The sequence below is a fragment of the Phyllobates terribilis genome, unplaced genomic scaffold (assembly GCF_046119375.1).
Source record: "Phyllobates terribilis strain yellow unplaced genomic scaffold, ASM4611937v1 Scaffold_8__6_contigs__length_399053987, whole genome shotgun sequence".
Lineage (NCBI taxonomy): Eukaryota > Metazoa > Chordata > Amphibia > Anura > Dendrobatidae > Phyllobates > Phyllobates terribilis.
This window is the reverse complement of record NW_027362768.1, coordinates 177,206,596-177,221,788: the sequence shown is the minus strand read 5'-3', so window position 1 is coordinate 177,221,788 and position 15,193 is coordinate 177,206,596. Positions and strand designations below refer to the sequence as shown.

Below are 15,193 nucleotides of genomic sequence, written 5' to 3'. Positions count from 1 at the left end.
TGTCTAAGCCTCCTGACTTGTTTTTTTTCAAAGCTTTCTGAAAATACGACCTTTATTCTCTATCTGGGAATATAAGAGTTGCTGATTTGACATAATAATCCAGTAAATGAAATCATATGTGCATGTTTAGACAACATCTGGCTGGAGATGAAATCGCCGAGTCTTCATCTGTGCAAGAATCTTGACGTCTTCCTGAACCCAGCTGGTTGTCAAGGAGACTCCCGATAATCACCGTAATTCTTGTCTCCACACCAGCCTATCATTTATAGTATCCAGGAACACGCTTCTATAATTAAGAGCTTTTTTTTTTCCTTCCCATAGACTGCATTCGATTCCCTCAAGAGAATTCTGACCCCTTGCTCGACAACCAAGCCGGAGCCATTTCCACAATTGTTTATCTTCATCCTTAAAAATGGAGCAGGATTCAACCTCAAATATATTTCCCGGATTATGCGGTTACGTGTCGCAAATCTGTTCTTGTGCGAAAATAAAAGCTAAAATTGTCTTTAAAATAAAATCTTAATTGGATGGAATTTAAAGGGCTCATCACTAACCTAAAAAATCATAGCTATTAACAAAAAATAAAAACTCTAAAACCAAGTAGTAATTTAAAAACATAATTACAAGAGTAATTAGACTCTATTTGTTGTGCGCCTTTAATGAAAACAATCCAATTTCTTTGATTAAAAAAATTAAAAAAAATCATACGCTAATGACATATAAATAGTCTGTCAATTTTTCAGATTCAGGAGAACAGTGACATTTATGCCTGGTGTGGTAAAAAAATACATATTTATGGCAGGTAACTAGTCCTCTGATACACATTAAAGAAGGGTTTCCTGGTCAGCGGCATCATCCTCCTTGAGAAAAAGATTGCATGTGGTGTAACATAATGGTGACGATGCCATTGATCTGTAATAACAAAGTGCACACCACATTCTGTAATGCAGCGCAGGGCAGTAGCCGTGGGAGAGGTACTTGTCTTTCATGCCCCGGAACGTTACATGAAGATGGGGCTGGCCGGGTGTGTAGACTTAGACTATGGGGGTACCAAGCCCTTGCAGGCCGCATGCTACCGATGACTTTGGTTGGCCAGGACCAGTTGTTGTTGAAGTTCAATGAGGAAGACCACCAGATAACAATAAACAGTCTTTCACTGGACTGCAATTTGGTGGAAACTATATACAATATATAGAGGATGGATAACTTCACAAACATTTCCTTTACAACATGGAGCATCTTCACACATGGTCTCTCTACCTCTTCCAGCCTTACTTTTATCTTCCCCCAAATTCACCACAACCCAGCACAGTACTACAGTCCAGTATGTCAGAGTCCCCTCCTCAACCCGCGGCTCCTCTTCATCTTTTTCCCTTAGGAGAGCTAGATTGCCACTATGGCCATTACTTAACTTCTTTGCTAGCTGATACCTTAGAACTACTGCCTGGGGCATTCTGTTCATCTCACATTCCCTGTTCTATCCTGGCTCGTTACCTCTCCAACTTGTGTACTTGGGCCATTCTGGTAGGCGTCCTGTCCCAGGACCAGTCTCCGATGCATCACTCTGTCCTTCTGTCACTTTTCCTTTCTGTACTCCGGATCTCGCTATCCACTGTCTCGGTCTCCACTGAAGTCCAGGACACCCACATCACGGGGCTCTGCTGACTAGTCAAACCTTAGGTCTGCTTCTGGCACATGCTGGGCCCTATCTAACTTCTTGACAGAAATCAGTCTCTGTCTCTTTACTTTAGCCCCTACCACTCTGGGCTAGTCCCAAACATTAACCCTAACTCTCCATACTGTTGGTCAAACTACAAAGCCGTCACTAATAACGCACATCACAATACACATTATACATCATAACAGTACTGTGTGTCTTTAAGGGGGAATGTGGGCAGTATGTCCATCTCCTTAAAATTTTCTGAGAAAAAAAATCGGAATATTTGACCTTGAGTTATCTTGTATTCAGCCATTTCTTACATGTAGCCATAAGAAATTGGCTGAAAACCTACATGGCCACCCTCTCCGAGCTAAATATTCCACAATAAAGCCAGCTTTTAATTAGCAGTTCTGACCTGGCTAACAGAGGAGATTCTTAGCAGCCACCCCATGACTTCCATATGCACTGACAGAGCTAATATTGGATTCCTCAGGTGCTGGGTCCGACTGCTGCTTCATGACTTTAGTTTTACTCTTAGAAAGATCTTGTAGTAATCATGATGATCACTAAGTGAGAAATGACATGATAGTACAAGCTCTCAAATTAATGACCCCCTAATTACTGTAAAATCTGCTCTAGATGGTCCTTCAGTGGATGTACTGACCATCTGCTGAGCATCCTGCTTTTTACAAGGACCATTACTAGGCCGGGTTTTCGCCAGTCATAATATTATAAAAAGGCATAATGGGCCTTCACTCAAGACAGACCGGAGCCCGGTGAACCTCCTCCTACTCGCCGGAATCCCTGGATCCTCTTCTGATCAGTAAGACCAGAATGACGTCATGTGCATGTCATGCCTCAACAATGACGTCTCACTGGAGCTGCAAATCAGATATCATTATTATTAAGGCGGTTTATAGGGCTTTCGTCTGCCAGCCAAGGACTATGGATGAGACAGCTGGACCAAGGTCCAACAAATTTACTCCAGACAGTATAAAACATCACACACCACCCTAGAGTCAGTATACTTGCATACAACCTCACACACCAATGGCAATCCAGAATACCTCTATTTAACATTAGACACTATCATAGAGCCAGAATACCGATATATCACCTCATACCTGTATATAATGTCACACACACACACATCACCATAGAGCCAGTATACTGTATAGAATCTTATACACCACCATAGGGTGAGGATACCTATTGTAAGGCTTTCATTCTTTGGTAGTCGCCAGGTTAACACAGGCACAAAGCTTCTTAGTGCAAATAGGAAAGTTTTAGACTTCATATACTTTCAGCTAAAGGAAAGAAAATGCCTTTCCTTCGGCCTAAAGACAAACCAAAATCAAACAGAAAATAAATGGTCCATACGATAGCAGGGCTCGACCTTTCAGATAAATGTCCAACTCTTAGTCTCTGGCAGAGATAAAACAACAACAGAGGTCTTTAAAACACAGACACTGAGTGAGGCAGCTGGACTGCCTTAAATAGGCCATTCCAAGGCCTGGAACTGAAGCTATGGGAATGGCAAGTCCCACCCATCTCTAGTGGCCATTCCTAAAACCTGGACCCAAAGTCTGGGCCCATTAAAAATCTCTCACACTATCCGTGCTGGAGCCTGCTCTCCGGGTTTCACATCACCGAGGCTTGCCATCTCGGTGACACATACACCCCATCCAGGACTTGTCTGGCTGCAAACCTTACACTATATATAACCTCATACACCAACGTAGAACCAGTATACCTTTATATAACCTCATACACCATCATAGAGCCACTATACTGTATATAACCTCGTACACCACCATAGAGCTAGTATACTGTATATAACCTCATACACCACTATAGAACCAGTACACCTCCATTTAATCTTTCTCAAGTCACTTGGGTAAACGGGGTATACCTAGTTAAATATGTGCTTTAGACATACAAGCACTGGCTGCAGGGAAATCTGGTCACATTGTGAAATGGGCTGGCTAGTTTGCATAGTTTTGGGTTCACTGCCACTAGGGGATCGATGGATATACTGTAAGTACAGTATATGGTCTCTGGAAAGAAAACAGGGTTACAGGATTTTACACTTATAATCCTGTAGAGAAAAGGTATAATCCCTGTACATATAATATAAGAAAGGCATTCCTGGGGCGCGCCAAGATACTTACACAATGTCCACAGTATTTAGAGGTTATATGCTGCCCCCTTGTGTGCAGATGCCAGAATACAAGAAAGTCTAACTTTTCAGAAAATAGCAGTTTGCTAATATAACGTTCCTTTTACTTAATGAAATATCCCATATCTACTGGCCTCTCTGCCAGGAGAGATTAATATTCCCACTTGAGTTGTCTACAGATCACACACAGTCCTATGTTTCTGGAATCTAGAAGCCACGTACTGGTGATATGATATTAGCAAATTTGCAATCTCTATGTTTGCTAACAATCTTGTACCTATGGAGAGTGGAGGCCTGCACAAGATTTTGCAACTAATAGCAAATGGAGTGGGATGAACCAGGGCTGGGATCCCCTACCTCGAGTGGCCTTAGGCTAAGTGCCCACGATGCAGAAACGCTGCAGATTCTTTCCGCATCTCCCTGGCAGGAAAAACGCATGTGGATTTTACATGCGTTTTTCCTGCCAGGTAGAAGCGTTTGTCAAGCGTTTTTGCATGTATTTCTGCATGCGAGTTATCAAGCGCTTTTCCAAGCGATTTTAGCATCACTTGGAAAAGTGCTTGACAACTTGGTCACACTATATAAATCCATGCAGCCGGCATGGATTTATATAGTGTGACCAAGTTAATAGTTAAAAAAAAAGAAGAAAAATGGTAAAAAATAATAAAAAAAACATTATACTCACCTTCTGATGGCCCCCGGTCTTTTCTCTGGTGCGTCCGGTCTGTTGTACGGCTCGCGGTGGTGTAAAAGGACCTTTCATGACGTCATTTAGTCATGTGACCACTGACATCAGCCGTCGCGTGACCTGTCACATGACTAAATGACGTCATGGAAGGTCCTTTTACACCATCGCGAGCCTCTGGGGAGGCAGGACGCATCATACAGGAGACCGGGGGACATCGGAAGGTGAGTATAATGTTTATTTTTTATTTTAAATTCTTTTTTTACAGGTTCTATGGTACCCGGGTCTGGAGGAGAGTGTCCTCTTCTCCAGACCCGGGTACCATCCGCACATTGAATCGCTTAATATCCGCATGTGCACATGTAGTCATGCGGATAATAAGCGATTCAATGCAAGTCAATGGCGGCAATTACACTGCGTGTCTGCAAAATTAATGGACATGCTGCGGATTTTCCCGCAATAATAATCCGCAGCGGAAATTTCCGCAGCATGTGCACAGCACATGCGGATCATCATCGGGGGCCATGGGGCACGTATTACCAAGCATTTTTTAAGTGTTTTCGCTGCAGAAATTCAGAGGCAAAAACGCTTGAAAAACGCATAGTGGGCACGCAGCCTTATAGTCGCCTTGTGGTCTGTCTGTTTAGTGTGAATGTACTTAAAAGGGGTTTTCCCACGAACAAAAGTTAATTTTAATCAATAGATCTTGGAATAATAATAAGTTCCACAATTGGATGTGTTTAAATAAAATGTTCCTGTGCTGAGATAATCTTATATATGTGCCCCTGCTGTGTACTGTGTAATGGCTGTGTCTGACAGTACAGGAACACGGTCTGATCATACCACATCTCCTGGGCCGTGGTTGGTGTATACAGACATAACAGGACAGGATCGCAAATAATTCTTTCTTTGAAGTAAGACATTGTTTAAAAACAGGCAGTGAAATGTTGTGCCTCACAAAAAGAGTCAGCTGCGATCCCCTGCTGTCCTGTCGGTATTCTCTTCCTTCCTCCCCTGCCCAGGAGCTGTGGTATGATCAGACCATGTTCCTGTATGGTCAGACACAGCCATTACACAGTACACAGCAGGGGCACATATATAAGATTATTTCAGCATAATTATCTAAACACATCCAGTTGTGAAACGTATTATTCCAAGATCTATTGATTAAAATCAACTTTTCTTCGTGTGAAAACCCTTTAACTCCTCTAATAAATATTTAAAGGGGATATTAATCAATTTCATATAGAAAAAAACCCACAAAATTTTATTAAATGCTATTTTAAATCAATTGGTAAAATTTAAACCCAAAAATGTACACTTTTCCTGTGTTTTTTTTCTTCTCCGGGCATTCTCCCCTTACCAGCAAGCTAATCTGCTCTATTGTGGCCGAGCTGCTAGGCTGTGTCACAGAACAAGTTTTAATGTTTTCTGTTTACAACTCCCTAAACCCCTTGCATGCACTCCAAAGGGATCATATTTTATTGCATTTGTTCCTATTTGTGTCTAGGTTTTCCGATTTTAAAGCTTTTTTTTGTTTTGTACTAAATCTTTTGTAAGTTGCGCCTATTTTACACTTGTTTTTTTTTTTTTTTCTTTGTTGGCTATTATAGGTGTGGTCTTTTGCAATCCAAATGTTTACGGATGATTCACGATTCCCTTTTTAAAAAGTTGCTAATTTTTTGCACAAATGTACTCCAGTCCTTCTCCCTGCAGTGATTTTTTTACAGCAGTCATTTTTGTGCACTTATTATAGTTGAGTGCAACATTTTAATGGAAGATGCAGTTTTTTGCTGTAAAAAGGCACAAAAAAAGTAAAAAACAAAAATAAAAAGGCACAAAAAAGGTAAAAGATTTTGCACAAAATTCATGATGCCGAGTGCGCTATTGTGAAGAATTTGGAGCTAAAATGGGTAATGAATAGCACAAGACAAAAAATAAAGATGTATTTAAAAGAAAAAAAGAACTACTAATGATGAATCGGGTCCTCCATGTATTTTACTCTTGTGTGCATTATCATCAGTCAGTCTCCTTTGCCCTCTGGCAGCTGTAAATATAGTTCACAAGAAGTTTATTGCTCATTTGTACTTCCCCTCTAGCAGCTATAAATAAAATTCAGAATTAGTTTCACATCAGTCTCCTTCCCTCCTTAGAGCTGTAAACATAGTCCTTAGTAATCAGATTAATCGGTCTCCTTCCCCTTCTGGTAGCTGTAAAGATAGTCCCCAGTAAGTTCACCTACAGATATTGTATAATATTTCTACCGTGCAGTTTAGTGCAATGAAAAGAAATAATACTTATTTTAAGGTGTTAGAAGTAGTTTTTCCAGTTGTACTGCACAGGATCTGTTCCTCTCCCAACAACCATGCCGACAAGCAGGCCGAAAGCTATTTCTACTGGCTGCTCTGTATTGAGTAGAGCAGGGTTCCCCAACTCCAGTCCTCAAGGCCCACCAACAGGTCATGTTTTCAGGATTTCCTTAGTATTGCACAGGTGATGGAATTATTGCCTGTGCAGGTGATGCAATTATCACCTGTGTAATACTAAGGAAATCCTGAAAACATGACCTGTTGGTGGGCCTTGAGGACTGGAGTTGGGGAACCCTGGAGTAGAGGAACACTATGCAGAGACTACGGGGTGAATGACTGAGCATATGTGTCCAGCAGCATTCAGCTTAGCAGGTGGATGTTCACATTGCTGTATGCTCTAAACACCAGGTGGCGCTATAGTGTATAAATATTATTCTCCACTGGTTCGTATTTTAATGCATGTAAATGGCAAATATTGTTATTTTTTTATTTGTACAATGAATAGATGCCAGTGTGACAACCCTCTTAATTAATTGGTATGATAAGAAAATACAGCGAGCGATCAGAGCTGCGTTTCTTGGCATCTGGAGATTTTGACGTTCGATATGCGGCGAATATAAATTCTACTAACAAAGGTGGTGACAAAACTTTTACACTTCTGTTTAGCTATGATGGAGCTCATGATGAAAAGCTCAGAATTAAATAAGAAATTCTATAAATGCAATTTACTTGTTTTAGTTCCGTACATTTTTCTTGTCCTCGAAAATATCAACAGAAGTTCTGCCATCTGTTTACCGCCAGTTAACACTCGGGTGTCAAACATTAAACATATTTCAATAAAAATAGAAGTATAGAACGTGTTGATACAAACATACAGGGAAATATATCCAATCAGCTTCCCAACATGGTCATTTCTATTTCTTTACTCATATAAATATTCTAGAACTCAGATTAAGATACAAAATGCAATAAAATATTAACCCTTTGGGTCTACGTTACAAATTTTATGTACAAACATGTAAGTCAAATTTTCATTGCCTGCAGTCACCATTAGGAGGAGCATGAGTTTACTGAATACTATTTATACATGGAACTTTAAAATAAATGTATTCAATGGACGCCCTCTAGTGGTGACTGCAGGCCGGCACAATTTTATCATTTAAAAAGTGGCAGACAGAGAGATCAGTGTAAACATTTCTGTGATGATCGTCATGCAGGATGCATGGCTGAGAAATCTACGTTAATAATTCTGCTGTGTAGATAATGGTATTTTATTTACCTGTCAATCTCCACCGGCGTTACAGCGATTCTTGGTAGTGGAAAAAGGGGTAAGGTGGTGGGCCTATGAATGTAATCAGGTGTCTTTGCCCTCCGGACCTGCCTCTGGTGCAGAGGGGGTAACTGCAGTGTCCCAGAGCAGAACCGTTTTCCTCTCCATAAGTCTATTCCGATGTTATAACCGTAGGAGCTATAAGATTTGCTCAGGTAACAATCTGATAAATCTTTTGCGTCCTGTGTAAAAAAAATATTATTATTATTATTATAACATCTCAAGAATCAGGACTTTTCTCACCTTTGACTTGGCAAAAACTCTTACTGTCGCTCTTATTCATTCTCGTTTGGACTACTGCAACTCTCTACTTATCGGTCTCCCTCTTACTAAACACCCCCCTCTCCAATCCGTCTTTAACGCAGCAGTCAGGATCATATTCTTCGCCAACCACTACACCGATGCCTCTTCCCTGTGCCAGTCATTGCATTGGTTGCCCATCCAATATAGAGTTCAATATAAACTTATCACGCTTACCCACAAAGCGCTCCATGCTTCAGTACCCCCCTACATCTCCTCCCTTGTCTCAGTCTACCACCCTACACGTGCCCTCCGTTCTGCCAATGACTTCAAACTAAAATCCTCCATAATCCGAACTTCCCACTCCCGTCTCCAAGATTTCTCGCATGCTGCGCCAATTCTTTGGAATGCACTACCCAGGACAGTTCAATTAATTCCCAATACCCACAGTTTCAAGCGGACCCTAAAAACTCATTTCTTTAAACTGGCGTATCGCCTCCACACACTATCTGTCCATCCCAGTTGTCCGTCCCAGATTTCCCCCATATTAAAATCTTCTTCAATTTCAGGTTCATACCAACCATGCACTTAATAGCCTCGGTCAGGACTGTACACACACTGGCTGGCGACCAGTCCATGTATTATTTATCCTATATAGTATATCAAGGCTGCATTATACAATATATGTTCATTCTACCTTTAGTCTCTCCCCCATTTCCTCAAAGACTGTAAGCTTGCGGGCAGGGCCCTCACTCATTTCGATATGAGATATGTTTATTCGGTATTGTTTGTATAAGTCCCCCCTAAAATTTGTAAAGTGCTGCGGAATATGTTGGCGCTATAAAAATAAAAATTATTATTATTATTATAGGAATCTATTTAAGAGCAAATACCCCTAAGATAAAGACATCATAAAAAATGAATGTGTTTTATGTTTAGAGTTTTACATGAACAACTGTATGGTGCATAGCATGAAGTGCTAATTTTAAATGCCAAAATAATTCACACTAAAATAAAATATAACATAAGTCACAGTGTCCATTGCCCATCATTTGTATCAATCATACAATGAAACTGGCATTGTAGTATGGTATCTGCTGTAAGCTTGACCTGACAGAAGAAGGCAACACATCTCAAAATATAAATAAAATAATAACAAAATCAATGACAAATCTGTCAACCGCAGCTTGTTGAAAGCTTCCTGGCTAGATGTTTTGCATTATTTTGTTAGCATTCATTTTTTGTAATGTAAACTCGATAAAGCTGTATAAGTAGAAAAAAAGTAATAAAAAGATATACAAGAAAAAAAATATAGATTTGACATCTGCTAAGGTCATGTGTACACCTTTGCATAGAATTTTTTTTAATGTTCATTTCTTTCCTAAATGCAGAGTTAAGTACCATTACTTTCTAAATAGTTTTAATTAAAAATGTTCTATCATTTTGCTGCTCCAGAGGGTCTGTAAGTCCTTTAGCTTATTGAGCTGCAAAAACTATACAAATCTGTCAGAGCTATGGTTTCTACTGCTCACGGCTCTCTGCTCCCTCCACCCTACTCTCATTATTAGAGGTGGCAGCAGGGAGGGGGTTGTACACAGAGTGGACAAAGGGGGATGTATTTAAAGTTTTATGGAGAGCAGAGAGATCTGACTGAATGTACGGAGGAAAGCACATGAAGAGGAAATAAGTACAGATTTGGAGCTGTGCTGATACATGAAAGCAATGAAAGCAAGTGAGGACATTAGTACCTTGGATATACACAGAGCTCACATCCAGCCTATATTACTGAGAGAGACACACGGAGTTCACATTTATCTTATATTACTGTGAGAGAATTACACATAATTCACATCCATCCTATATTACCAGGAGAAACAAACAGACAAGACAAACAGACATCATATCCAGCTTATATGACCGAGAGCGACAACTAGGGCTCTCATCCAGACTATATTACTGGAGAAGACACATGGAGTTTACATCTATCTTTGTTACTAGGGGAGAGACACACACAGAATGCACATCCATCCTATATTACCAGAAGGGACAAACAGACCTCATATCCAGCCTATATTAGTGAGAGGGAAAAATAGAGCTCACATCCAGCCTAAAATACTAGCAGAAGCTCGCATCCTGCCTATATTACTGGGAGAGATACTCCTACAAGCAAAAATCTAAAGGTTGGATCAGGCAGCAAACTGCATATCAGGGGGGTCTGAAAATGAATGAAGGAAAGAAGATTGCAGATTGAATTTTAGTGCAATTTTATTAAATATATGTGACTACTAACATATTTAAAATATTTATTTTTATGTCAAAGTGTCCATAGCTTTTAATAAGACAGGATAAAAGATCGGGTAAGGACTTACCTCCTCCGCTGTGACTGTCATCACACTCCTACTTTTCTTCATTTTAATGTCCAGGTATCGTTTTAACCGTGAGAATAATTGATGTCAGTAGATGCGGTGAGCCTAATGAAAAAAATAAATAAATAAATTTCCTGGATATTCCATCCATGAAGCTTGGAAAGCGACTTCTGTGGTTTTTGAGCAACAACAAGTCCGTGGCCAAGGTGTGCTCCTAGACCACGGAGGACAAAGGACCATGTTTCTTTAAAGTTAACTGTATTTGGTAATCAGGTACAATATGTGGGTCTAAGGCCCTGCACCCCTTACCATGACACCAGTCAAGTCATCAATCCCGACCCCCATCCCCCGACTGTTGTCACTACAGCATGCAGTAAAATGAGAGTTTGGTAGATCTTGATTCTTGTCCGAGACCTCAAAATGTTTTGTTTACATAAAAGGTCAGATTCAACTCTGCAATGTATAAGGGGAGTCACTACCACCTTAGTAAGGCAGATGCATTGTGTCTTGTGTAGATATAATTGCTTCTACCTGGAGTCACCACTAGAGGGAGCTTTGAAGATTTCCGCATACATTTAATAATAAAGGAGATGTCTACCTCTAGTGGTGAATTTCAGAATATTTTTCCTATGCAGGAGTTCTATAAAGGACATTGGAATATATAGACGTAAGCAATTAATTGGTCCAAAATGATGCAGCTATTGATCAGCTGTCTATAATGGATAATATTAAAATGTCAGTAATGACAGGTAATAACAAATAAAAATAGTCTTTTATTGCATTTTAGTCATTATATACCATTAAAGGGGTACAGCATTTTTTTATAACATAATATTTTGAGGGTTTTTTCTACACTGGTGAACTATCCTTCTCTGTACAAGTAATCACATCTCATAATTTATGCTTTCAAACTGTAAATTCACAGAACCTACAGGCTTAATCTTCTACAATCCACGGAGGTTGAGGTTTAAATATACAGCTTTACGTCCGTGGGAAGATTTCTTGTAAGCATTTCAGGGTCACACATGTTACAGCGAACTTTAGAATAGGATTCACATGCACAATTATAGTTATCAATTAGGTCTACTTGTAGCAATTTGCAGAGCAGTTCTATTTACTTTCATTAATTTTAGTTACATTCATTAGTTCCCCTAAAATGCAGACTACATTTCTCATAATGCCAATTACTTTACAGAGGGGGCCAAGTCTCATCAAGTGGCTCTTCCTCCAATCAAATGGCAGAAGTTTCAAAGTATCTAGAAGAAAAATTGCCGTTTATCAAAGCACCTAATCACATTGCAGAGTTTATTTTTTGCATAAAAGGTGCAGTTCACTTTTGGGGCCATTTTTTTCCCTCTAAATGCATATATTTGGGCATAAAATAAATTTTTGTAATTTGGTTTAATTAAAAATGTACCATTTGGCTTTTACTGTCTTTGTTTTACTGCACATTCCACTTTGATGTGGTCTGTGGCCATAAATTAGCTGAAAGCAGCTCAGAAAAAGACAGATAAAAGTAACAGCTTCGCCCATTAGACCATCAGAATGAGCTCACTGACAAATTCTCAGTTGTGTTCTGCAGCTAATATTACACAGTGCAACAAAAAGGCTGTAGGAGCTAAATGGTGACACATTTTTAATGAAACCAAATAGGAAAAAATGATTTTTAGTCCCAAATATACCCAATTAAGCTTTTTAACCCCTTAACGACATGTGCCGTACATGTACTATACATGGCGCGTCTCTCCCTTTGGTGCGGGCTCCGGCGATGAGCCCGCACCTTTACGGGTACATGACAGCTGACCTGATCAGCTGTCATGTGCCACAAACAGCCGCGGGTGGAATCGCCATCCACCCGCTGCATTTAATATGTCTGCGGCGGAAGGAGCGCCCATTTCACATGACCGCGGGTCGCCGATGGGTTGGCATGACAACCCGGGGTCTGCAGGAGACCCCTGTAGTTGTCATTGACAGGATGCTATGAGCGCTGCCCAGCGGTCGGCGCTCATAGCAAGTGAGCATTTCTGCTACTGTCACGCCAGGTGTGGGAAAGACAGTGCAACACAGAGGGAAGAGGGAAAGGGAGCCCAGATACTAGGGAAAGGGGGAAGTGGAGACCCCCTAGTCTGGTCTAGTGTCACCCTGTCTGAACTACCGTTACTATATTGCCTCTTCAGCAATCGCCGCACGCGTGCCTCGCCCTGTATTTCCATGGCGTAAGGCTACGGTTAGGGATGGGAGGAGATGAGCACTAGTCTATCTCCACTAAACTCTATAGACAACAAGGGTACAATGCTTAGCTTTAGACGACTCCAGACAAATGCGAACTTGGCCTCAAGCTCCAAAGAGGATGAAATTCTGCTCTTGCTAAGCCTTCACAAGTAGAAATGAATATAGCTGGCACCTCCCTCTCAGACACACCAGGTATATATACACCCAGGCCAGGGAGCTAATTACCAGAGAGACGTAGCCGCTAGGTCCTAGAGACAGCCTCTCATCTAAGAAGATGTCTATAATGCCAAACGTAGAGATCTCCTGCAACCAACTGCAGGGCGACTGTCTGTCACCTCTGATACATTCGTGACAGCTACACACAGGCGATCTGATGATTGCAGCTTCTAGTATCCCATGGAAACTAATGAAGCAAGTGAAAAGTAAAAAAAAAAGTTTTTTAAAAATATTAAAAAATTAAAAATTTTAAAATATATAAAAGTTTAAATAACCCCCCTTTCGCCCGAATCAAAATAAAACAATAAAAAAAATTAAATATACACATATTTGGTATCGCCGTGTTCAGAATCGCCCGATCTATCAATATATAAAAAGAAGTAATCCGATTGGTAAACGACGTAATGAGAAAGAAAATCGAAAACGCCAGAATTATGTTTTTTAGGTCACCGCAACATTGCAATAAAATGCAATAACGGGTAATCAAAACATTGTATCTATGCCAAAATGGTATCAATAAAAATGTCAGCTCGGCGCGCAAAAAATAAGCCCTCACCCAGCCCCAGATGCCAAAAAATGGAGACTCGTAAAATGGCGACTTTTTTTATTTAACAAACTTTGGAATTTTTTTTTCACCACTTAAATAAAAAAGGACCTATACATGTTTGGTATCAGTTTTAGTATGGTAAAAATTGCACTTTTTTTCCAATTTCACTGCACCTGGAATTTTTTTCCCGTTTTCCAGTACACGATACCGTCAAACTAATGCTGTCATTCAAAAGTACAACTTTTCCTGCAAAAAAATAAGCCCTCACATGGCCATATTGATGGAAACATAAAATAAGTTATGGCTCTGGGAAGAAAAGGAGCAAAAAACGAAAGCGCAAAAACGGAAAATGGCCTGGGGGTGAAGGGTTTAAAAAAATTTGTCCTCTGAAATGTTAATGAGCTGGGATGAAAAAACACACTCCTGGAATATTGCTTTTGAGTTACCAGTATATCTGCAATACAGTTTGCTGGCATGTTTCTTTAATTTCATAATATCTTTATAGGAGTCACATTTTTTCTGACACAGTAGGCAGATTTACTATTGCAGACAAGGCAGTCAGACGATGTGCCAAATCTATCTGATGTGGTTCAACTACAAAAGTAACTATGCCCCAGTGTGCTATATCGCCTACATAGACAGAGTTAGATGAAAAAATCTATCTGCCTGCAGCCACAATTAGGGGCAGCTTACTGTACTGTATACTGTTTCATTATTAAAACACCTGTCATTTCAGGTGACTTTTCAGGATAAGCTTTCCTGTGTGTATACATGAAGAACAACACATAACTATTAAATGACTTGTATCCTGTATTTTTACACAAGTTTTCCTCTCTGCAGGCTCCGTCTCTAATTTTCGGTTGTCCATAAGATACTGGGTGTGTGTGTGGGGGGGACGGACTAGCTGCTACACAGCACACACAGACATAAGAGATTCCGGCTCTCCTGTCTCTATGTAGCACATGTTCACAAGCAGACACAGCAGCTTGAAAGATATTATACATCATTATTGAGCAGTGTAGCTGGGAATCCAGCACTGGTGACTGGAATGAGGCGTTTGTCACGGGTGTGTCAGAAGTGACAGACAGTCGCCCTGCTGTTGGTAGCAGAAGATCTCTTCATTTGATATTACAGACACCTTCTTACCTGTCTCACTCTAGGACCCAGCGGCTACCTCCCACAGGCGAATTGACACCCAGGCCTGGGTGTTTAAATACTTGCTATGCTAGAGGGAGGTGCCGGTGATATTCACATGTTTCCTGGTGAAAGCTTGGAGCTAGTGCAGTCTGCTTACCTCTTCTTTGGTGCTAAGATGTGTGTGTAATCTCTCTGAAGTCGGCTCAAGCTAAGTTACTTTCCCCCTAGTCTGTGTACCTAGTTGTCTTTAGATGTTAGTGGGGACTGACTAGCACTCATCCCCCCCTTCCTT

The 15,193-nt window shown here is 40.5% G+C and overlaps 1 protein-coding gene across 1 annotated transcript in view; it reads right to left on the bottom strand.

Annotated features, from left to right (window-relative positions):
• Positions 1–15,193, bottom strand: part of PDE4B (phosphodiesterase 4B) — a 570,792-nt gene that overhangs the window by 469,951 nt on the left and 85,648 nt on the right. The window contains exons 2-3 of the mRNA XM_073643831.1: positions 10,773–10,874; positions 8,113–8,345 (exon numbers count right to left, since the gene is read on the bottom strand). Coding sequence (XP_073499932.1) covers positions 8,113–8,345; positions 10,773–10,814 — 275 coding nt within the window. The 5' untranslated portion in view covers positions 10,815–10,874. The remainder of the gene's footprint in view (positions 1–8,112; positions 8,346–10,772; positions 10,875–15,193) is intronic.